This window comes from Melozone crissalis, unplaced genomic scaffold (genome assembly GCF_028551555.1).
Source record: "Melozone crissalis strain CALT ecotype California unplaced genomic scaffold, PUWL_Pcris_2 ptg000064l_1, whole genome shotgun sequence".
In the NCBI taxonomy this organism is placed as follows: domain Eukaryota; kingdom Metazoa; phylum Chordata; class Aves; order Passeriformes; family Passerellidae; genus Melozone; species Melozone crissalis.
This window is the reverse complement of record NW_026535842.1, coordinates 721,754-747,060: the sequence shown is the minus strand read 5'-3', so window position 1 is coordinate 747,060 and position 25,307 is coordinate 721,754. Positions and strand designations below refer to the sequence as shown.

At 48.9% G+C, this 25,307-nt stretch overlaps 1 protein-coding gene across 1 annotated transcript in view; it reads right to left on the bottom strand.

Moving 5' to 3' along the window:
- The window catches only part of SLC23A2 (solute carrier family 23 member 2), a 52,592-nt gene extending 27,525 nt beyond the window's left edge, over nucleotides 1-25,067 (bottom strand). The window contains exons 1-4 of the mRNA XM_054289215.1: nucleotides 24,962-25,067; nucleotides 5,248-5,519; nucleotides 4,360-4,458; nucleotides 1,330-1,446 (exon numbers count right to left, since the gene is read on the bottom strand). Of these exons, the coding sequence (XP_054145190.1) occupies nucleotides 1,330-1,446; nucleotides 4,360-4,458; nucleotides 5,248-5,382 (351 nt within the window). The 5' untranslated portion in view covers nucleotides 5,383-5,519; nucleotides 24,962-25,067. The remainder of the gene's footprint in view (nucleotides 1-1,329; nucleotides 1,447-4,359; nucleotides 4,459-5,247; nucleotides 5,520-24,961) is intronic.
- Nucleotides 25,068-25,307: the final 240 nt, after the last annotated feature.

Sequence of the window (25,307 nt, the reverse complement as noted above, 5' to 3'; positions counted from 1 at the left end):
CACAGCTGGGTATCAGGACCAGATCAATACCCATATTTTTAATAAATCAAGCAGCTTCTGTTCCTGCCTCTGAACCCCCAGCAGAGCTCCCCTTCCCAGAGCTTTGCTTTCAGTGTTTCTCGTGATCCCCGCGTGGAGATTTCTGATTTTTGTGATTTCTGGGGGATCCCAGGCTCCTGGAACACTCCGCTCTCCTGAGGAGGCACCCAGGTAGCTGTGCTGAGAGCAGCCTCCAGCCCAGAAATGATTCCACTCACACACAAATGACTCCTCAACTCTTCCTCCACCCAGGCACGCCAAAAGCAAAACAAACCCAACAAATTTTCACCAAATTTTCACCATACTCCACACAAAAGTGAAAACAGAATTCCTACAGAACTGCCTGTCCTTGAGGAAAAGGCAGCAATAAAAAGGATGCTTTGGAATGTGTTTGTTTGGAGGTCTCAAGGTCCTTCACAGAGATTACCGGATTCTCAGCATTCCTGTGGGCCAGATGTTATTGCCACTGCAGAGGGAAGGAAGGAGGTGGGACTGGAGCAGTGGCTGAGCTGGAGGAAGCACCTGCTCCTGCTCCAAGGGCAGGCCAGGTGCAGGGTGATGCTCTCAGCACTGAAATAACTGCAGCAGCAGCTTTAATATTCAGTATTTCGGGTCTAAACCCTTGTATCTCCCCCATTTTTATCTCCAGAGATGCCCAATGTCCCTTGTGAAGGCCTCCACTGAGCCTCTGATCACTCATTTACCAACAGCAGCTTTTAACTCAATAATCTGAGTGACTCTCACCAATGCATGAGCTGAGAACTGAAATCATTCTCAGAGCAATGATCTGGAATTGAAATGAGTGTGATCAACCTCAGAAAAAACCTCCCAACATCTCCTTCAAAATCATTCCCAGAGCAGCGATCTGAATGTGATCAGCCTCAGAAGAAACCTCCCAACACCTTCCTCAAAATCCTTCTCATAGCAGTGATCCAAGTGTGATCAGCCTCAGAAGAAACCTCCCAACACCTTCCTCCAAATCCTTCTCATAGCAGTGATCCAAGTGTGATCAGCCTCAGAAGAAACCTCCCAACACCTTCCTCCAAATCCTTCTCATAGCAGTGATCCAAGTGTAATCAGCCTCAGAAAAAACCTCCCAACACCTTCCTCAAAATCCTTCTCATAGCAATGATCTGAGTGTGATCAGCCTCAGAAAAAACCTCCCAACACCTTCCTCACACAGGTGAGAGTGGAGAAGGATAAACCTCACAAACACAATGACCTGCACAGAAAATCCTCAATAAATTTGGAAGCCACAGAAGCAAAAGCTGCCTCTGCTTGGGGACGTACCTGCAAGCCCAGGAAGATGCAGAGGTACCAGGGAGGAACATCCTCAATGGTGTAAATCATGTCAGTCCTCTGGGCATCCAGGCTGCCACTGCTGTCCAGGGTCTCTGCCAGGGAGCTCTGCAGGAACAAGGGGCACCAGCAGGTTAGTGCTGCACAGAATAAAGGGAATTTCAGCTCCCAGGCTGCTTCAGCAGCTCTGGCTTGTGACAATTTCAAAGCCTTTCCCATCCAGCTCCTGAATTTGTAGCCAGCATGTTCCCTTCTGAACACTCCCTGCTTATTTATTTATAAGTGCTGATTTCTGACAGAACTGATCTGGCAGCCAAAAGGTGCCCAAAAATGGATTCAGCATGACAAGGCTGTTAAAAAACCCCACCAAACCCCAAAACCACAAAAACAAACAGAAAAAGAAGACAGGGAAGAACTGGAACTAAGGAGAAGAGCTCTGTCCTTGCACCAGAGACCAAAATCGCTGGCAAAAATAAATCCTCATTATGATAATTGCTTCCCTGCTCTGCTCTTACCCAATTCCATCTTGGTTAACCACTTTTAGCCAAAGAATTCATCATTTCCCTTCTTCCCCCTCATTTATGCAGTCAGGAAAACTGCTGATTGCTTATTACACCCAAATTAATCCCCAACCGATTTCCACCAGCCAGGCAGAATTCCCCCAGGAATTTCAATTCCCCCAGGAATCCACTGCCAGTGCCAATGGAGAAGTGAGCACTCCCATTCACACATCAACACCCCAGAGAAACAAGGGCCAGCTCTGCCCTTTCTCTGTCACAAATAACTGGAATCTGGTTTGGGAATTCCTGAGAGCAAACCCACAACGCTCCAAATGCCCCAGCACAACAACAGAAGCAGGAGGAAGTATCAGATGTTGTAATTTCAGAGCAAGCAGCTCAAAAATGACCTTACACAACAGCTGCTGTGCCCTAATCCAGCCCAGGACGCTGGGAGCCCACGTGGAGCTGCCTCACACAGAGCCTGGGAGCTCTGCCAGACCCGTGACTGCCCCAAATGGGCTCCACTTCTCCAAAAATGCCCACCAAATGGGCTCCACTTCTCCAAAAATGCCCACCACAGCCAGGGCTGGGCTGGGCTGGGCTGCACTCGGTGCCACCTGCCAGGCCAGCAGCCAAACTGGGCCTGGCACTGCCCTCCCGCCCCAGCCTGCTGCTGGGAGAACAAATCCACTGGGAAATTCACATTTTGGGGGGTGAAAGCGGGCACAGTGCTGAGGGTGCTGCACAGAAATGCAGAATACAGAAATTCGTTTGAGAGAACTCCCGAAAGCACTTGGGGCAATGCTCTCCCCTCCTGCAGCCCCAGTGACAGCTGTTCATGGGCTGAAAAAGGAACCAACTCTCTCCTGACCCATTTCTCTATTAAAAAACCACGTGAATAAAACCAGGGATTTGAGCCATGGAATGGCTGAGGGTGGAAAAGCCCTCTCAGATGCCCAGCTCTGACCAGCAGCACCACCATGGGCATCACCAACCCCATCTCCAACTTTAACACCTCTGGGGATGGGGACTCCACCACTGCCCCTGCCAACCCCTGACCACCCTTTCCACAAAAAAATTCCTCCCAAATAAATAAAAAAATTTATTTTTTATTTATTATTTTTTATTTCCAGCCTGGCCCTGCCCTGGCTGGGCTGCAAGGACCTCAGGGCCCAGCGCCACTCCACACACTCCTTTCGTGTGCTGAACAATTCCCACACATTTAGGAACTGTATCTTTCATTTTCTGTCCTATGGGGTAGTTTGGGATCTATTATTAAACAATATCCTACAAATTTAAAATAGTAAAAGAAGCCAGAACTGTTTTGTTGCCATGAGGGAAGGGAACTGGGTGATGGTTTAGCTGACTGAGGGGTTTATCTTGGATTAGGCTGTGGGTTGAGGGCTTTTTTTGAGATTTCTGGAGAAAACAACAATGAAAACAACAATTCCACTGTCCCAGGCTGCTCCAAACCCCATCCAGGCTGGCACTGGGCACCTCCAGGGGCAGCCAGAGCTGCTCTGGGCACCTGTGCCAAGGCTGCCCACCCTGTTCCTGCATTGGGAGCCACAGCAAAGCTTTAACTCCAGGAGAAACGCTTCCTCCACAGCTCCAGGTCTCTTTTAGGTGAATTATTCTCCACCACCCCAGTTCTGATCCCAGCTGGGAGGGAGGGAAGCACAGCCTGGGCAAAGCAGGAACACTGAGGTGTCTGGAGATGGCTTATCTCATTGCACAATTCACCCCAACACCTCTGGCTCAAGGCCTTTATCAGATTGTGCCTCTCCACTCCAGCCCCAGCACGCTCCAAACACCAGCCCTCAAACCTCTGACAGGTAACAAAAAGCTGCCCATGAAATGTGAGTGTGGGGATGGGAGTGAGGCACCTGGGCAGGCTGAGCTGGGAGGCTCCAGGCCCTGACAGACCTCTGGCTGCTCAGGGGATGGTTCAGATCTGAAATTCAGGAGTGAAAACATGAACTGCATCTCCTGGTGCCATCCTTGGCCCAGCAGAAACCATGGATTGAAGGGAGGAGCATCATGGTGTCCCTGCTTGGAACCAGGAATTTTGTTCCTGTTTCAATCAGGGCATTTGAAACACTTGGGTCATGCTGAGGCTTTTCAGAGACAAAAAAGCCAGTCTGACTGAACATTTTGGAAGTTCAGTTTACCATAATCCTCATCCTTTTTTTAAACAAAGCTCAGACTCACACCATCTCAGCTTGCAGGATCATCACTGAACAGAGCCAGGCAATGAAAGAATGGAGAAAAAAGCTGGAAAAATCCCACCCCAAGGGCATGAACTGCTCCCACCATTTCCTGAGTCATGGCCCAAGTGCTGCACCCACAGTGTGTGACCAGGAGTCACGAGGGCAGAAGTGCCTGGGGAAATGTGGATGTGCAAGTCAGCAGCTCTGGGACAGGAAAGCTCCCAGGCAGATGGGGGCAAAGCACCAAAAATGAGCTCCCAACAGCAGGGGAGCCCCAGGCAGCCTGCTTCACACGAATTCAGCCCCAGTACCTTCTCTGCTATGCCATTCTCCGTGGTGTAGATGGCCATCAGCTCCGTGTCCTCTGTGTCCTGGTCACCGCTGGACGTGGCTCCACCGTTTATCACCACCTTAAAAAGCAACAAAAACAGAAATAGGTGAAGTTAAAATCAACATTTCCTCTGCCGTCACACCTCAGATGTCAGTTTTCTCATCTGGCTCTGACATTTAGTCAGAGAACATGAGGAGCATGGCAAGGCATCACTTCTGTAACAGCAGGGACAGACAGCACAGAGAGCTGCCTGTGCTACACACAAATATTCACAGTTTTGTCACTGACTGCTCATGGAAAGGAAGGGTTTGTACACCTGGAGCATTACTGGAGCATTATTTGGACTCATCCTCGTATCTGCTCTGACCATGGGGAGCTGCCTGTCCTGGGAACAGGGAATGAGCATGCACAGCAGGGCTGGCTGTGTTACACACAAATATTCACAGTTTTGTCACTGACTACTCATGGAAAGGAAGGGTTTGTACACCTGGAGCATTACTGGAGCATTATTTGGACTCATCCTCGTATTTGCCCTCTGTGGTGCTCTGACCATGGGGAGCTCCATGTCCTGGGAATGAGCACGCACAGCAGGGCTGGCTGTGTTACACACAAATATTCACAGTTTTATCACTGACTGCTCATGGAAATGAAGGGTTTGTACACCTGGAGCATTACTGGAGCATTATTTGGACTCATCCTCGTATCTGCTCTGACCATGGGGAGCTGCCTGTCCTGGGAACAGGGAATGAGCACGCACAGCAGGGCTGGCTGTGTTACACACAAATATTCACAGTTTTGTCACTGACTGCTCATGGAAATGAAGGGTTTGTACACCTGGAGCATCACTCCCTGCCCAGGGCTCACTCACAGGCAGGGTGAAGAAGGTGGGGTGCTTGGACTCATCCTCATATTTGCCCTCTGTGGAGCCCCCTCCTGCCTCCACCGACTTGGCCGTGGTGTTCTTGCCAATCCCCATGGTGTCCAGCACGTCCAGGACTTGCATGCAGCACCCAGGAGGCGCCTCAGGGACAGGCCAAGAATGAAGGACAGCTCCTTATTCCAGCAGCAGCAGCTCCAGGAGTCACTGAGGAGCTCAGTAATCCAGCTGGGACATCAGCGCGTCCTTCCCATCAACAGCTCCTAGGAGGGAAGGGAGAAATTGGGTTTGTTAGGAGGGAAATAAGTCAGGCTCATCATCTGAGGGTCCTGAGTTTGTTCCTCACCATATGTTGGTTCTTGGCCTCTTTACTTCTGTTAAAGGCACTTGAGATGACAGTTCACATTCAGATTTAAATATTCATTATTTCTCATCTACATTACAAGTCCTGAGTTCTACAGCATTCCGCTAACAAGGTGCAAAATGGTGAGCTCTCTTTCTATTCAATTAAGAGATGGCACTCAAATTATTTTTACTTTTAACCCAATAACTGATCACTCCAAGTCTGCAATGTGGACTTTTTTATCCAATTACACAATACCACCCAAACTTATGAAGAAGAAGGACACAGAGAAAATCCAAGTTTTGCAGCCTGTGCTTACTGAGCTTTAAACAGAGAACGCAGCTGCCAGCACCTGCAGGTGAAAGCAGGTCAGGTACAGGTGAAAGTACAGGACAGAACCTGCAAAAATGGCTCCTGAAAGGCACAAAAAGTGGAATTTTCTGCACCCATCCAGGCAGCAGAACCCACTCACGCTGGTGTGAATTCAAAAGCAAGTTAATGACGGGTTCAGCTGAACCCCAAGGTGGAACACAGCTCAGGGACACTCAAATACAGGTTTGGATTGGAAAAAAAGAGGCAGAATTTGGGTTTTTCCTGAAGTCTCCCCTTCCAGATGGTGCTCAGGAAATGCCAGCAGCTCCTGTCCACTGTAATTGCAATAATAACTGAACTTGAGAAAGACTCCTCTGCTGAGGGCAATTCAGGACTGTACTAATATATGAATACTAATATTTTAGAACCTCTTAATAGCTGTTAATTGCCCATTTGCTGGAAAACTCTGGCTCCTTGAGGTGAAAGAAACATCAAAACTTTCAAAGCAAAGGAGGTATCTCCCAAAAAGTCACATAAAAAAGACAATTTGGGCACTGGGATCCCTTGAAGCATTAATTAAATCAACATGCAATGGAAGGCAGTGCCTGCAAATCAGAGTTAAGATTTGTTTATGAGAGTAAATATTAAGGCACATAATGAATTAGTTCTCACTTGAAGAGTGAAGGAGAAGACTGGTTTGAACACTCACTGTCTTGCTCTGGAAAAAAGCTGTACTTCCCATTTTCACAGAGCAGCTCAGGGCAGAGAGGAGACAGGTACTGCTTAAAGGTTTGGGGGCACTGGGCTGGGATTTCTGGAGGGGTTTTTTCTGTTTGCTTTTACAGAACAATGAGGATTTATTTTTTTTCCCCAGCACACAAGAACAGAGAGAGGACAATCTGCCTTTCTCTGCCAGCGCAGACGTGCTGCATCCTCCAAGAAAATCAGAGATGGAGACGGGCGAGGCTGGGTCTGGGAAGGGAAAGGGCAGCAGAAGCCTCAGCCAGAACCAATAAATAACCGTGAGCCAGGGAAGCTGCCAGGATCTGCTCTGGGGTGCCCTGGGAACTGCACCAGGACAGCAAAGCTTGCCTGGGGTCCGGGGATGGCTGAGGGCTGGCACGGCAGAGCTGAAACAACAATTCCCCAACAGAGACAGGCAGAGCCCCTCGGCGCTGCTCTCCCAACGACAGGGAGGGTTTGTGGCACCAGGGGCTGCTCCAAGACAAACCAGGAGGAACCTCCCAGCTCCTCCTGCTGCTCCCCAGCAATTAAAACCGCTCTTAATGGCACAGAGGATCATCACAGGGCTCTGGAACGCTTTGATTCTGCAATCGGGAGTGTCAGAGAGGTGAAGATAAACTCTGCCAGCTGCCTGAAGCTCTCTCAGAGATCACTCCTTATCAGCTCCCACCACATGAGTCAGTTTTTACAGCCCTCCAGAGCAAATCCAGCTCCTGGGGAGCCGAAAAGTCCTGGAGAAAGAGATAAAACAAAAGAGATAACACAAAAGAGATAACGCGAAGGAGATAAAGCCCATTGAGCACGGGGCAGGTACACCCAGCACAAGCCATCACCTGCAGGCTGGGGTCCAAAGGGAAGCTGGAAGTGGAATTTCTGCCAGGACTCCCTTCCCACATGGGTCACCCCAGGAGAGGCCAGGCCTTCACAGAGCTGCAGATAAGATTAGGGTTCACACAAAGGTGCAAGTTCAGGAGGAAAAGCCAGGCCAGGGAGAGGCCACCCTGCACCTCCACCATCAGCACAGAGCTCCTCCAGCCCCAGAGCCACCAGAAGAGGTGGCAGGGTCTGGTGTGACACAGCATCCGCTCCTCATGCTCCCAGGACCACCCTCCACACCCTCCCTTTGCCAAGGCTGCTGTCATTGCATTTAAACAAACCAGGATGTGTTCCAAAGCTCGTGGAAAAAAGGATCAACCCCATCAGAGATATGGAGATCTATAGTTTGTTTAAATGCTCTTTTTTCTCCCTGCAACTTTCTGCTCTGGAACCTCCACCACAAATGAAAACATTCACTAAAGCACAAAGGTTTTCCTACAGGAAAATCTGCGCCAGAAAAGCTCCCACTTCCCCAGGTACCAAGTGCCTGTGAGTCAGTAAAAATCCTTTTTTATCACCTCTTCAGCAGGCCCAAGGGCTAACTGGGCAGGACAGAAGGTGCAGACAGACATGAAGAGTTCACTGGCAGGAAAAGTGGCCATGAACCCCACAGCAGTGGGACACTGCATGCACTGTTTCCTTTCAAAGCACTGCACGCAGCCTGGGGCTGAAGCACACCCAAAATATTCCCTGGATCAGATTTATGCTGTGGCAGCTCCTCCCTGCCCTGCTCCAGGCTTTCAACATCAATATTTGAATCCAGAGCCTGGCAAAAACAAAGCCCACCTGACCTCCAGGCAGTTGGGAAGTTCTCGGGGTTCTTCTCTCATTTTGGGTTGATTTGGGGTTTTTTAACTCTCTTAGAAGGGTCAATGCTTTGCCAGGTGCTGTTGGCCTGGCAGCAGCAGTTCTGGCCATGGGCAGTGCTGCTGTAAAGCTCATTTGCAATGAGCAGACCTGGAGTTTAACCCTCTGGAGGGAGCTCAGGCTCCCCCATGACTGCCAGCCCTGAAAATTACAGTTTTTCCAAAGTGAAACCAGCCCTGGGTATTCCCTTATTTGCCAAACTCAAACCAAAACCCTTCTAAAACCACAAAGGCTGAATTCCAGCTGGATCCTAAATTTCCACACCCATGACAACCAAAATAATTCAGACTTTCCCTGTCACTTCAGGCAATCCTGTCCTGGATTTGGTGGCCCTTCCCTGCTGCACAAGGGGAATATTCCCAAAGGAAGCACAAGGAATGTGATGACAAATGTCACCATGTCACAGCTCCTGAGGTGGCACAGCCAAGCAGGACCTTCCTGGCTGGCACAGACGGCCGAGGAGCCAAAAATCCTCCGGCTGCTGCGCCCACGAAGGAGATTAGAATCAAATTAAGGTCGCTGCTTAATTACCATCACCAATTTATTATTTTAATGAGCTGTCAGGCCGGTGTGAACAGAGCAACCTTCTCCTGCAAGCAGAGATGATGCTCAGCCAGCGTTTGTCCCTCCTGAGGTGCCTCTGGAATTTCAGCACCTCCCTGGCACTTGCAGGTGTTTGGCACCTCTGGGACTCACGGGATGTGTCTGAACACAGCCGAGGTGTGAGATTGTGTTTTTGGCAGCAGACATGCAAAGGGACACGGGCTCCCTTAAAAGAGAACTCTGCTGCTCACGGGTGCCCAGAGGTGCTGCGTGTTTTCCTAGGAAAAACAGGCTCTCCCCAGTTAAAAACATTCCACAAACCTCTCATCACCCAGGTGAAAAAAGCCCAACAAACACTCAAAGGATGCAATCCAAGTCCTGTCTGCAGAGCCACAGCCACAAACCCAACTGCTCCATCCCAGACCTGTGCCTGGACGGGGCACCTGAGAGCTCCCACCCGCTGTCCACTCGGGCAGGGAGTGCCTCAAGGGCTTTTTTCTGCCTTCCAGGGCATTTTCACCATCTCACACATGTGAAAAAGGTGCCCAGAACCCACACATTTCATTTTCCCTTGATGTAAAAGCCACCCTCCTGCTTCAGTCTTGGAGGGAGTTTTTATCTCAGGGAGTTTGGAGCAGCCTCTTCTCTTTGGTCCAAGGAAATTCCTGATTTGTCTTTAGCAGGGACCTCTCCTGATCTATCTTCAGCAGGGACCTCTCTCCTAATTTACCTTTAGCAGGGACTTCTCCAGATCCTTCCCACCACCTGAAGTTGCACTGAAATGCCACCACCACATCCCAACTGCTCCTAGATTTCCCCTTGCACTGAACCACATCCACAACAAGGAAAGCAGACTCCAAACTCCACCCAACAGCACACAGTTCAGCTTTACCTGCTGCAGAGACAAATGAAACGCTGCCACATACCCAAACTTCCTAACATCAGACTCCTAAAAAACTCAATTTAGGTTTAAAAAGAATTGATGGGCACCCTAACACCGCACAGTTCATCTTTACCTGCTGCAGAGACAAATTAAATGCTGCTACATCTCCAAACTTCCTAACATCAGACTCCTAAAGAACTCAATTTGGGTTTTAAAAAGAACTGGTGGGCACTTTAAGAAGCTTCCTTCTTCAGCTCTTCAAAGCACAAACAAATTCTTTCTTTGGAGGCACTAATGAATTTTTAAGTAGTTGGTATTTTGACTGCCATCCAGAGCGGTGCTTTAATAACTGACCAACGTTATTAGGGCAAGTCTACACAAAGCTAAGCTGCAAAGTTATGCCGAGCTCAAACCTTCCACGTATTTAAAGCACATTAGCTAAATCTCATTAACTCCCTGTGTGAATGAGCTTGTTGAGAAGGGGACTCAAATCCAGCTGAATGAGGTGTTTACCAAAGGATGTCACAGCTTCCAAAAACTGAGGTTTGGTTAGTCAAGTTATTAGCTGAGAGCTTGGTTAGGCTGGGATTCTAAACCAGAATAGGTGAAAATTCTAAACCAAACTAGCTGAAAATTCTAAATGAGAATAGGTGATTCTAAACCAGAATAGCTGAAAATGCTAAACCAAAATAGGTGATTCTAAACCAGAATAGGTGGAAATTCTAAACCAAATTAGCTGAAAATTCTAAACGAGAATAGGTGATTCTAAACCAGAACAGGTGAAAATTCTAAACCAGAATAGCTGAAAATGCTAAACCAAAATAGGTGATTCTAAACCAGAATAGATGAAAATTCTAAACCAGAATAGGTGAAAATTCTAAACCAGAATAGGTGAAAATTCTAAACCAGAATAGGTGAAAATGCTAAACCAGAATAGGTGATTCTAAACCAGAATAGGTGAAAATTCTAAACCAAATTAGCTGAAAATGCTAAACCAGAATAGGTGATTCTAAACAAGACTGGCTGGGTGTTTCCAGTGTCAGTCACCCTGTCTGATCAGAACACTGCTGGCCAAGCAGCTCCCACTCATTCCACCCCATTATTCCCATTTTGTTGGCCCAAAAGCAGCAGTTTTGCCCAAATTCTGTGCTTTGCATTTGCCACCCTCCCGGAGACCCCTCCAGTGGGCAGGGATGATGAAATTCCAAAGAACAGGGTAAATAAAAATGAAATTCTGTCTCACTGCCCCGGAGCTCAGCACACCTCAGTGTATGGCCCACGGTAATTTGATTATTTATAACGCTATGGAGTCCTTATGGTGTCCCTGGGGAGAATTAATAATTTGGGCATTCCAATACCTCGCTGTTATTACCAATATTAATGCACAGCTCGTTAAGCTCCTTCGTGGCCCTCAAAGCAACCTGAGCTCACACTGGCTCCTTTCTCAGCCTGCTTTGTACTCGGACTTGGCACTTCGATGAAAGCTCCCTTCTTTCCAAGACTTTAATCATGTTAAAACAAAGGTGGAGTTAGAGACTCATCCAGGGAAAATTCCATTTATTAAGTAAATCGAGGTAATGTGCCAATTTTTCAGCTCTTCCCAAGGGCTGAGGCATCCCTGTGGCTCCTTTGGAAAGGGAACAGCTCGAGCCCAGTAATCAAATACAAACCCAGCAACTGATCCCACACTTGAGGAGTTTTACACTGAGTGAGACTTGTCACAAGTCTCACTTTATCAGTGAGACTTGTCTGAAATAAACACTTCCATTTAGCATCACTTATTAGGATGTGGAATTAACAAACATTCAGAAACTAACCAAGATGCTGTACCTTTGTGCTCAAGCTTCCTTAAAATCTCTTTTACTACATAAATATCTTATAAATTTTTCCCGTTTTAAAGATTAAAAGGAAAGCAAAGTTTACAGATAGAAAAAAGCAAATACTATGGAAATAGTAAATATCTCTTTTTAAAATGAGAAATTAAGCCTTTAAAACTTTAGGACACACAAAGTTAGTTATTAACACCAGCAAACACACATTTTTAAGTTTCTAATTTCATAATGCTGACACCAAACCGATTGGATTTTTGCAACCATCCCCAGCAAGGCAAACCTGCGGCGAGCTCTCGGAGGCGCTCCCACAGCAGCAGCCTGGAGGATGCAGACATTCATCCCCCAGGAGCACTTTTATACCCTTTCTGTACCTGCCCATTGTGTAACTGCTCCCAGCCCACGCTTACACAAGGGCAGGGCAGGAGGCAGCACCTGGCTACTCCTTGGTTACTCCCCCGTTACTCCACGCCTCCGCCGGGTTTACGCAAAGCGGCCCGGCCACAAAATCCCGGGGAGGACACCCAGGCAGAGCCCCCAAAAACGGCACAAGAATTTCCAGCAGCAGCTGCAGTCAGGACAGGGATTGGATTTTCTCCGAGTGTTCCTCCACTGATGAACGTTTTTAGCAGCAAACCGGACAAACCCTCAGAGGTCCCTGAGCCCGAGCCAAGGGTCAGTGACCCACACCCCCACAGGAACTGAAGCACAGCAGGGCTCTGGGGCTCCTCCACTTCCCCCGTGGAAAACGCTGAGTAACAGCCATGGGCACGGGGCACAGCGAGATGGAACAGAAGTGAAAGCCTTGGAGCAACGACAAAACCAGCAAGAAATGAAACCAGGGTTGCCAAGCACCAGGACAGGTTGCCCACGGAAGAGGGCGAGTCCCTGTGCCTGGAGGTGAATAAAAGCCATGGAGATGTGGCGTTCAGGGCATGGTTCAGTGCTGGCTCAATGGCTGGGCTTGATCTCAAAGGTCTTTTCCAACCTAAACAATTCTGGGATTCTGAAATTGCTTCCCTCGGATCTCCTCGCCCCATTACTCCTCTGTGGGAGCTCAGCCCTGCCTCGGGCTGTCCTTACACTCCTGAACATCACTTGGTCATTTCACTCATCCCCATTTCCCTTTGCAAAGGATTCACGAGACACCATCACCCTACAACTGATCCTGAAGCCATAACCAGAACAGGCCACCACCTCTCCTCTCCTTTCCCTTCCCTCCTTCCTTCTGACTCCCAAACGTTCTCACAAACACAGATATCTCAATTTCAACACAAAGAAACCTTAGAGACCTTAACACAAACATCACCAAACTTTAAGACCACGAAACACCAATTTCTGCACCCAGACTGGCTGAAGAGCACTGATCTGTAACACTTTAGGGTAAAAAGTGCTGGAAATTGTTTCAGGTTCAAGGTATTTGATGTGCTCACAGGGAGCTAAAGAAGTGAGTGATCAACAGCAAGAGGAAAGCTTTAGGTTTTGAAAGAAGTAATAATCCATTTGCTTTTTTACGCCAACATTCAACTGTTGTTTAATCCAACTAGTTTTTCTAATAGCAGGATTAAACAATGCCAGGGACTCAAACACTTCTTGCCCTGAACATGACAGTTCAAAGTATAACTGAGTTCAATGCAATTAAAATTCTTCAGTATGCAATCAAAGACTCGTCTATTTACCTTGCAATTAAAACTAATCGCTCCAAAATTCATCATCGGCGAGCGGAGAGTTTCAACATTCAAACAATTAATTTCTGATTACTCTGCATTTACACTCAATCCAGAGCAACCACTCGCTAATCTGGGTGCCTGCACTCCAATCCCAGCTGCCAGGGTTGATGTCAGGATTTATCTCACCCTGCTCCAGCCCGGATGGTCCCCCACAGCCACTCATCGTTTTTATTTCCTGCTCAATACCTGAAATGCAAACTGGTGGAAGCATTTCTACTGCTTGGAAATGTTACTCCTAGGAGGAGTTCACTTTCATTATTATGAGAAAATGCAATTTTCTGCCTTCTTCTCAGACACTCAAGTGTTCATTCTGAGGATGAACCGACACTTCAGCCAAGTTCTGTTCGCTCTTGGACACACACTGGTAAACTACTGAAAATGCTAAACCAGAACAGCTGAAAATGCTAAACCAGAACAGCTGAAAATTCTAAACCAGAATAGCTGAAAATTCTGGTTTTCCGACTCAGTGTTCGGAGTTGGAATAGTTATTCTGAGGATTTCTTCTCTGCAGTTTTGCAGCATTTGGGCAGACAAAATCCCTCTCTGGAGTCCCCTGTTCCCCCTGCACAGGGGTGGCACCAAAATGACCATAGTGCAACCCAGGCACTGCCAACAGCTGCTGACCAAATCCCTCCTTTGATCCTTCAGAAAGAACAAGAAAAACCCCCAAAAGGAGGAGAGATGCAGCCAGCAGTGCTGGGGAGAGGCACAGCTTCCCTGCAGGAACATCCTGAGCTGGAGGAGGGCTCCTTCCTGACAGCTCAATGAGCCCCCTCACTACATTCCTGCAGCCATCTCCCAATTTAGGGATCCTTCCTCCCAAAGCCACGGCAGATTCGCGATCTTTTACATCAGCTTATTCAATCAGCAGCCTCCCCTGAACATCCTCCAGAACACACTTAACATAACACAGCACGGCCAGAAAATAGCATCACACACGAGACAATAAATAGATCCACTTCCACCCACAACTGGGAACAGCAGAAAGACTCAGCTGTTGAGTTCGAATTTCCAGTGGTGTTCATAAATTATTGAATTATGAATTGAAAAAAGCACTTACCAGAAGATGTGCTGTAACATGAAAACATCACTGCTCTTCCCTAGTGCTGACTCAAACCAAACTCAGAATTACTGGAACTGCTCTGAAAGCCCCCAGGTAATTCAGGGAGCGATGCCCAGCCCTGGCTCCTGCTCAGGGTGTCCCCCTGAACCCACAAATCCCCCTCCCCAGAGAAAGGACACCGTGGGGCAACCCACGGCCAAGGAATTCCACATTTCCAGCTGGACAACGCAGCTTCAGTTCCTAAAGCCCCAATTCATCTACAGCCTCTACTGTTAAGGTGTTTATTTTAACTTTTCCTGCCACAGTACACTTTTAAATATTTGTAAGAAGAACCCAGATCTGAGATGTACATCAAAGTGCACACAGAGTTCTGTGTAAAAAAGGTAATTACAAGAGGGAAGTGCCTTTAAGAATACCTGTGGCTGATTTCTGGGCAAGAAATAAAGAATCATTGTCCAGAAAGAACAACAGAAGAATAGTGAAGCCAAAGCTCTGCACTCCACAGGCACAGATCAAAGCACTTCCAAAATTACTGGAGAGAAATGTGCTTTTTGGGACCTGTTATTGTATCCACCCTGTGCATAAACTAAGCCAGACTCCTTTCCTGGATCTCCAGGTATTCCTGTAATTACAGGCAAAAGCTCAAATCCAGGAAAAGACAGGAGCAAAGCCCGAGCAGCAGGCAGGGCGAGGGTAGTGAACCTTAACTCATTACCGTGTGCGCTCCCAGATTAGCCTGAACACATCATTACCCTCCGTATTCCCGGAATCCCCAGCCCTGGCAGTGCCCAGGGGCAGCTTGGAGCACCCTGGCACAGTGGGAGATGCCCCTGCCCACACCTGGGCTGGGTCTGGATGGGCTCTGAGCTCCCTCCCGTTCCCAATCACACACACGGTCACTTTAGATTTTACCTTTCTGCCCCTATTTTTGTGCTAAGTTTCAAAAGGGTGGGCAAACTCCTGTACAGAAAAATCCAGCAGGCAGTGCAAAGACCATGGGAAGTGCCACCCTTCAGCAGAAGCTGCTGCTGGTTTAATTTTCCAAAGGCAAAACGCTTCTGAGCACAATCACTTGTTTACTTTTTCATTCAAGACGTCATTTGCTCGGATGCCTAAAAATCACCCTGCATCACCCAGGCTGAAAGCTCCAGCTGCAAGGCTAAATGCTGTAAAAAGAGGGGGGGAAAGAGCAGATATCCATCGTTTTTGGGCAGTGAACCTGGCATTCACAGCTCAGTGACTCCCAGCCCAACTCCTCCTCCTCCCAGCAATCCCAACCTCCTGCATCCGAAATGAAAAAAAAGCCCTTTTAATCTTCAAAGCATGGCCACGAGTCAATCTCAACTTAGCACACTTTTTAATTTTCGTTTTAATTACCCAGTTGGGAGAGTTGTGCCCTTCTTGCTCAGTGACCTTTCGCTCCTTCGGGATTTACTGCACAATCTTTCCTGGGAGTAATCAGGGAACTCACAGCACTTCCAGAGGAAACGGCCCAGGGCTCCCGGGGCTGAGGGCAGGGCCAGGCTGACTCTCAGGAGTCTCTGCTTTTCCTGCAATCCAGCCTTTCAAACACCTAAAACTGAAGGGTTTCTGTATACCATTAAAAATAAAAATACTAGTGCTTATTCAGAGAGCAGCCCAACATGCGAAGAAAAAAAATTAACAAAATTTTCTGGGCAGTGCCAAAGTTACGAAATTCAATTTCCATACGGCAAACATCATCGCTATGTCACGTTTCATCTTGTTCTGCTGATTTCTGGATGCCGTGCTCCAGGGCTGCAATCCCTGCATGGCTGCTCTGGGTTTGGGGCTCTCACCTGGAGCCAAACCCAAAGCAGCAGCAGAAGCTGGAGCTGGCACGAGGCAGGGCACGGGCAGGGCATCTCTGGGCCCACACAGCAGGCACAGATGCCATTATTCACTGCATTAGCAATAATAAACGCTGATATCCCCACCGGTAACTGGTGCCCAGCTGTTTGCCCCAGGAGCTCTGGCCACCACGCCCAGCTCGGTTTCCCACAGCCACTGGGGAAAAATTAAATCATTACTGCCATTAATGACATTTAAGCCAAAGCAGCACTCCTCACCCCCCTGCCCACACAGCAAACAGCCGTAAGCAGCCCTGGGTTCGATTCCCACACGTTCAGCCAAGCAATTACTAATTTATTAATTTCCCAACAAGCCTGGCAGCGGCTCTGGGCTCAGCCAGACCTGCTGGGTCACTCCCCTTTGGGGCAGGCTCAGGTGAGAGCAGCTCCTGCACCAAGCTCCTCAGAAACGTGCATTTATTGCAGCCCTGCATCCAGGGGGCAGCAGGAGGGGACAGGACCCAGCTGCCACCTGGTCACCAGGCAGACACGGGGATGTCCCTCAGTGCATGGCTTTGAAGATTTCCCTGTGTGAGAGGGCAATTAAGAATGCATTAAACAGATATTAATGCATTAAATGGATATTAATGCATTAAATGTCCCTGTGAGCATCAGAACTGGTAAAGGAGGTTAAGTGGCTTCTCCAAGCGAAGGGACAGAAATGGAACAGGCAGTTTAACACCCAGCTGGCTGCTCAGGAAAAGCACAAAGAATTGTAAGATTTTCACAGCTCACACTGCTTACAATAATATTTACAACAGATATAGGTTATCGAAGGAAAATTTATTGGGTTTGGGAAGACTTTTTTAAAAAGCTCTTTGGAAAATTTAGTAAAATAAACCTCTAGTTTACCTTTGTGATCTCTGCCAGTAAACCAATCCTTTTTTAACCAATATACTGTGGGTTTAATACCGTGCCTTAATGGCTGCCTCATCCTCAGGGCTCTTTGGCAGATGTGTTTCAGCACTGCTTTTAACAAAATAATCTCAATTATTCTTACTTAATTGGCATCAGATAAATGCAAGACTTCTTAGCTGCTGCTCTCTGAAGGAACAGCACTCGAGCACACATTTTGCCCTTTGAATAATGAGGAAAAAAGACCAATGCAGATGGAGTGTACCTAAGCGAGCTCCAAACCCGGGCTAGCACCGATCACAAAATCTTTACCAAAGCCCCACGGCCAAGGAGGGGAGCTCGGACAGCTCTGTGCCTTCGGGCTCATTTAGAGCAATTTAATAGGAGCTTTAATTGACGGCTTGGCTGGGTTCTGTTGTGCCTGATTAGGCATCTCCACGAACAGCATTAGCAGCGTTTGATCCCCTCCAAAGCAGAGCAGCTCATTAGCAGGGGATGTTTACAGGAGCCCTTCCCCGGCTGCAGGAGGGGATTTCAGACCCTGTTTGCACCGGGAGCATCTCAGCTCCAAAGGAGCTCAGCCCTCCATCCTTGGCCTTTCCCGCTATTTGCCAACAGGGCAGATGGACAAGGAAAACATCTGACAGGGCTACAACAAACCCCCAACACTTGGGTATTGAAAAAACCCAGATCCTCTCCCTCATTCCCCCCTTTTTTTCTTTTTTTTTTTCTTTTTTTTTTTTTTTGTTAGCTTTAAAAGCATCTCTCGGTGAGCTGAAATAATTACAAATAACAAGTGTCCAACAGGCTGAACAAACCAGACCAGAGCCCTGTGAAATTACATTGGTAATAATGGCCCTGCTCAGCACAACCTCCCAAAACCCCACACACACCAAATGAAATGGCACCCATGCAAATACATCCAGTATCGGCAAATGACTGCTAACTGTTATTGCTCCCAGAGATGAAAGGACACGGAACAGTGTGAGAACACAGCAATTATTCCCTGCACTCTGAGCCTATGAACCTGCAGCTCCAATTTCTTTCTTGCCAGTCTCAGTCCAAACGACTCCTTAGGTTTGGTCTCAACACAACAAAATGCTCGTCAGGAAACCATGATCTGTCAGCTTTTATCAAAAACCCCAACCTGCTAAAATATGACCAAGCAAACGCTGCTTGCATCAAGAACACTTAAGTTACTTTTCAGAAACAATTCATTCTGCACAAAAAATGAAGAAAAAGCTGCTGCAACCTGTGAAGAGCTGGTGTTTTAAAGCCTGCAAAAACAAGGATGTGTTTCCTTTGCCTGGGTATGGTGAGGGCCTGGACACAGGATTCTCCACAAAAAGGACAAGTAATAAACGGAGCAAAATTTGTTTTTTCCTGTCACAGGAACTCCAAAACTCCACAAAAACCCAAACCTCCCCCGAGCAGAGTCCACTAAGTGCCATTGGCTCCGAGACAGCTCGGTTTCACCCAGCACACAAAAGGAAAGGCTGCTAACTTCGCAGTGCAGGGTTTTACTTCCCTCCCAAGCCCCTAAATAAAAAGTGAAAGTCACGACATGGGAATCACGTGTGCCCGTTCCATGGGATCCCCTCGGTGACCTTGGGTGCTGCTGAGAACATTCACTCACAACTCCCTGTGAAAGCACAGTTACACACAATAAAAGCACAGTTACACACAACTCCCTGTGAAAGCACAGTTACACACAATAAAAGCACAGTTACACACAACTCCCTGGAAAAGGACAGTTACACACAACTCCACAGTTACACACAACTCCCTGGAAAAGCACAGTTACACACAATAAAAGCACACTTACACACAATTCCCTGTGAAAGCACAGTTACACACAATAAAAGCACACTTACACACAATTCCTGTAAAAGCACAGTTACACACAATAAATGCACACTTACACACAACTCCCTGGAAAAGCACAGTTACACACAACTCCACAGTTCCACACAATTCCTGTGAAAGCACAGTTACACACAATAAATGCACACTTACACACAACTCCCTGTAAAAGCACAGTTACACACAACTCCCTCTAAAAGCACACTTACACACAACTCCACAGTTACACACAATTCCCTTTAAAGCACACTTACACACAATAAAAGCACACTTACACACAACTCCCTGTAAAAGCACAACACAGCAGCACCTGAGCTCAGCTTGAGGCTGGAATCCAAACCACTGCAGGTAAGTGGAAACAGGTCACAAAAATGGAAACCCTTCAGATGGTGGGTTCTGGGCTAGAAAACGGGGCAATCAGCAAATTGGGCTTGGTGGGCAAAGCTTCCAGCATTTCCTTGCCACTGCAGCTCCATGGATTCCCACAGGGAGCCTGGGATAATTCCCATGCACCGCCCCAGCACATAAACACCGCCAAGTGCATTAGCGTTTGAGGTGCCTTCCTATTAAAGCTGCACTTTGTTCTGTTAACTTTTACAATCTCACAAGTGGGTAACAGCCAGCGAAGCACTAAAATGGACATTACTGCCCCGGGCTGCCGTTTCACGGCCATGCAAAGCAGGAGTAAAGCCAATTAAAATGTGTCGCTCCACTGAGAGCCCGAACTGCTCGGTTCACACCCAGGTTAATGCCCAGGAATGGCAGAGCATCTCAGAGCCCCCCTGAAACCCATTTTCACTTTCTTTCCCACTACCCTGCATTCCCAAAACGCTTCAGCCAACGAGCCCTGCAACAGAGTTTGGTTTAAACATAAATTCAGACAAGAACTGAAGGACACGGAGCCATTCAAAATCAAATTCCGAATCAGTTCGGTGACTCACATTTCCCAACAAATAATGAGTCAATGCCCCTGCATCACCCACCAGTGCTCATCCGAGGCCATTCTTCCAGCAGCTTTACTCTACATGGAGAGGGTGACAAACGCAAACAGCGCCTTTGGTCGGGAAGGGCACACGCTGTTTAACCCAAACACACAGAAAGCAGGTCAGATGTTGTTATCAGAGCTCGGGAAACCCAGATACTCCCAGGTACTGCGGGACAGCTCAGCTCCTTCACCACAACACCTGCACTCCTCTGCCCCTAAAAACACAACGATCAGACAAAGCCTGTTTGCTGACACAAGTCCAACACCAAAATATTCCTGGTTCTGAGGACAGAGATGTGTCAGTCTCCAAAATCCAGCCCCCCAAGGAGCCTCGGACACTCTTAGAAACACACGTTGATTTATTACCTCTTTGTAATGTATGTTTTGGGGGAATAATTAAATATTCTGGTTGCCCAAATGTGTTGAGAAGGAGCTCTGGAAATTCCCTTTCAGTAAAACGGGATAAAGTTTATTCTCGCTTGAAGATGCTATTTAAAAATAATATTAAAATGAAATAAGTAAGGGCACACACTTGGATGTTAAGAGCATTCCCTGTCCCCTCCTTAACCAGCACTTGCCTCTTCTGGCCTGAGAACTGAGACACAGGGAGAATTAGATCACTGAATTTCTAATTATAAACCCATTAAAATACTGATTTTACAGTCACCTCGAGCCCAGCCATTCCCCAGCAATCAAACAATGGGAACACAGAGAATTTCATCCCAGGAGGGAAACACCCAACCCCGGAGCTTTGGGAGTCCCTGGGCATAGCCTGGGGCCAATCCAGCCTTCCCAAAGAGCCTGGGACAAATTCCACCCTTCCCAAAGAGCCTGGGGGCAAATTCCACCCTTCCCAAAGAGCCTGGGGGCAATCCATCCTTCCCAAAGCCAGCCTGGAGCTCTCAAAGCCCAGCCCTGCCCTGGGGCCAAGAAGAGTCACAGCCCCCGGGGTGACTCACTGGGGACAACAGTGGGGACACAAACCCCAGACTCTGCTCCGAGTCCCTCTGGAGAAACCCCAGAGCTGTGGGAATTCCCGAGGATCCCAAAACACAATCCCTGAGACGAACTCGAGTGGAAGGGATGAAATCACAACAGGAGCTCTCCAAGCCCAGCTCTCCCTCCTCCTCCTCCCTTCCCCAGCAGTGCCAGCGATGTCCCAACACCCCAAGTGCCTTTCCAAGGAAGTAGCTCTGCTCCTTTCCGGGCCAAATCACCATGGCAAGAAATCCCCGTGTAGATTCATCTCCAGCAGAAAAACATCCAGGCAGCAAACATTTCCTTCCCACAACCTGAAAACAGCCAAATATCATCGGATTTCTTTCCTGCCGTCAAAGAAACCCTGTCCTGAGACAGCTCGTAACAAGTAAAGCATTTGCCCGTAAAGCAAATGCGCTCCCAGGCAGTGACAGAAATATTTCCTGCACCCCACGAAGCTGAACACGCTTCACCCCCGGGAAGGATGCAGAACGCAGCAGGAACTTTCATTTGTAATGATTTATTTTACTCCTGCCTTCCCTGCATCAGGATGCTCGTCTCTTACTCGTCCTGTCTGTCAATATTGTCTTCCTGCAGCTTTTAAGTAAAATAACCCCCATGGTAACTGTTGTCAGGCCATGTCATGACCACTGAGGCTTCATAAATAACACTTGATATAAATAGATTTTCCAGCAACATATAAACCATCAGCTCCAATGGAAGTAGAGGGGCTGTGTGCAGCCATCTGCATTTTCTCCTGCACGGATAAACACATAAAGAAGTGTTTGAAAGCAAAATAAACCTATTGAAGAAATGGCCCAAACAGAAACTTCTGGAGCATGAGGTTTCTTAGGAGGCTCACAGGGAGACACTGACAGGAGCAGCTACAGCAGAACAAGAACTTGCCAGAAGAAATCGTTCCCCGGGAGGGGGGTGAGGCACAGGGTGCATCTGGATCCATGGAGAGCCCCAGGCCAGGCTGGGCAGGGCTTGGAGCAGCCTGGGACGGTGGAATTGGTGTCCTGCCCATGGCACTGGGTGGGCTCTGCGGTCCCCGCCCACCCAAACCATTCCAGGTTTCCAAATGCCACCAGTTCATGGCGGGAGCAGCTCCCAGGAGGTGCCAGCTGCCTCCCCCTGCCCTCAGGTTCAGAGCAGCCCTGAGGGCAGCTCAGCAGCCACTTCTGCAGGAATGCATAGGGACAATGCCTGCAGCTTCACCCATTTTCCTGTCAATGGTCTGCAATCAACTTCCACAACGCAGCAAAGCCAGGCACAGCCCCTCAGGGCACCCCTGCATGCTGAGGAGTTGGCACGTTTGGCCACACCAGGAAGAAATAAACCCCCAAACACACGGGCAGAACCGAAGATAAAAAATTTGATTTAATTTTTAAAAAGCATTTGGAATAGGAGCTGCATACAAATGCAGTGTTTTTTACAGAGCGGGGGAAATTCCCAATCAAAGTTTACTGTCAGGAAAAAAACAATCCTCCAACGCTGCCATTATCTCGAGCCTCCCCTGAAGAAGTCTCCAACCAAGTAATACCAACAAAGAAATTATTTCTACTTCTCCGCTGGAATTCAGCTCCCTGCGAGACGACCTCGAGACAGAAATTCTCACACTAGCAAGGTTTAAATCCACCCACACGGCGCCCAGTACGGACTTGGGGAGGTGCACCCAGGTCTGCCTGGGCTCAGGGAGGGCAAAGAGCACGAAAATTCCCCGAACAGACCCGGCTGCCATAGGAACACAAGGCTTGGGTGGGCACCCAGGGGACACTGCCAGGGGCTGAGGGATGGGAGCTGCCACCCAAGGAAACACCCAAATCCTGCCACTGACTGAGCAGCTGCTTCTCCTCCAAATCCTTTCATTTATTTCCGTGCTGAAAACGCTGAGGAAGCAACAGGCCCGCGCTCTGAGAAGCTGATCCCATCCTGCTCCTTCCTTCCATCTGCTGAGAGCTGTGTGATGCTTCCAGAGAGCTCAGCTAAGCTAAGCCTGGCTCAGGGCAGGGCTCACAGCCCTGGGATGGATTTTAAACCATTTGATTGCGGCCTGTTAAGCCTCAGCAGGAGCACAACCACCCCTGAGTGATCTCCTCCTGTCCCCAGGGCTCTGACACGACATTTTCAGGTTCTCTCTGCATCCTGACTAAACCAAAGGCTTGTTTAAATCCATGATAAAAATCTCAGGGCTTGTTTAACCTCCTTGCTAGCCCAAGGTTGAATTTGTGTCAGTGCATCTCCATGTTAACACTGCTCTAATTTCAAGGTATCTGCATCATGACTGGGAGCTAGGAGTAGGGGTGCAGGAGCTCCTCAATTAATCCAATTGTTCCACACATCTCAAGATTATTTTCCAGCTTGCCAACCTGAGCTCCTTGCTGCAATAATCCTTTATCTACACTGAAATCACCTGGCAGAGGAGGTGTGCAGTTAAGCCTGGCTCTGGCACCGTGCAGCCCATCAGCTGCTCATCACTCCAGCATTTGTTCTGCTTCTCCACTTCGTTTCAGAGCCTGCATCAAACTCCACCTGCCAGGAAAAACACCACCCAAACCAGCTCTTTTTTCAAGCCTAAACTGGTAATTTAAAGCCTGCTCAAGCCTGGCAGTGCTACGCCGCAGTGAGGACACACAGACATATTATGTTCCCCATGAATACAGAGCATTTGGTGTTTTCATTGAAAATTGAAGCTCATCAGCAGAACAGAGAGCCTGGCGTTCACCTGGCACTCAACTCACACCAAGAGTCAGCTGCGTGTGGGAAATGACAAGGCGGAAAAAACGAACAGGCCAGGTCTTTACCTTGTCTGGAACACCTCGAGGGATTTCCTCCCCTGCCAGAATCTTCCACCGGCTCCGTGCTGCCTTTGGGGTCAGCCCAGCCCGCACTCACCTGGCCAGGAGAGCCCCAAGTGCCTCAGGGGCTGCTCTTCCCTGCACACAAAATGAGAACCGCGGCTCCAAAATGAAGGGATGGGAACAGAACTGGAAAGCCTCTGCCTCATTCCCGGCTTTTATGGAAAAAAGGCAAAAGCCACCAATAACAGGAATATATGATAGTGGTTAGTCGTTATTCTAGGAACCCTAAACGGCTTGCAACAAGCTTTGTTCAGGCATTTTCCTGCACTACCTACATCACTTCTTCCTACCCAAAATGTACCTTAAAACAAAAGAAAACCACACACGGTATCGAACGAGGCTTGCAAGTTAAAACCAGAAAATTTAAATATTTCCTGCCTCGACGTGCACTGGAAAATAAAAAGGCAAATAAATAATTTTTTTTAAAGAGAGAAAAAAAAGGTTTAAAGCACATCAGGAGAACAGGATCAAGGAAGAGCGAGGCCACCCCTTCAGGACCAGGGGAGAATTAACCTGCATTTCTCCAGCCCATCCGCAAGCTTACGGCTCTGCCACCCATTTTGTCTCCGATTAAAGGGGAAAAAAATTAATTAAAAAAATATAATGACCTCAGCGGCACAGAGAGAAGACCCCACCCCGGGATGGACGCCCAGCGGTGCTGCCGGCCGGGCAGGTGACCCCGCCGCAGGTGCCACCCCGAGCATCCCCCGCGCCCCTTCCCCATCCCCTGGAGACGCTGCCGAGCCGGCACACGGCGGCGCGCGGCACGGGGGAAAGGTTTATTTATTTATTTATTTACTTAACCCGCAAACGCGAAATGAAAGGGAGAGGAGGAGCGCAGAGGTGCGGACGGCGCGGCGGCCAAGGTGAAGCGCGGCCGGCGAACATGGTGGGGGCTGCGGGGAGCCGCGACCCTCCGGGCGAGCAGCGGGGATGCGGGGCCGGCACGGAGCTGACAGCGGGCGGGAGGCGAGGGGCGGAAAGCGCAGAGGGGAGAGCGCTGAAGGGAGAACGATGACGGGAGAACGCGGCGGGGAGAGCGCGGCGGTGAGGCGCTCCCTCAGGGCTGCTCCCCCGGGCGGCAGCGGGAGGACGGGCTCACCTGCCATGGCGGGCTGAGGGCGGCAATGGCGCTGGGGGCTGCGGCTCCGCTCCGCTCGGTCTCCGCGGCGAGTGCGGCGAGGCCGGGCGGCCCCGGCAGGCAGAGCACGGGGCGGGACGGGCGCTTCCTCCGCCCCCGACAAGATGGCGCGGCCCCGGCCCCGCTGCCTCAGGGCTCGGCCGCCATGGCGGCCCCGGTGCTCGGCGGGGGGAAACAGCCGCGCGTTCCCCGAGGGTGAGGAGGCTCCAGCCGCAGGGATGTGTGAGGGGTTTATACGTGAAGGACACGAATTGCGGAGTCACGGGATGGGGCGGGTTTAAAGGGACTGCAGTGGGGTGTCGGGTCC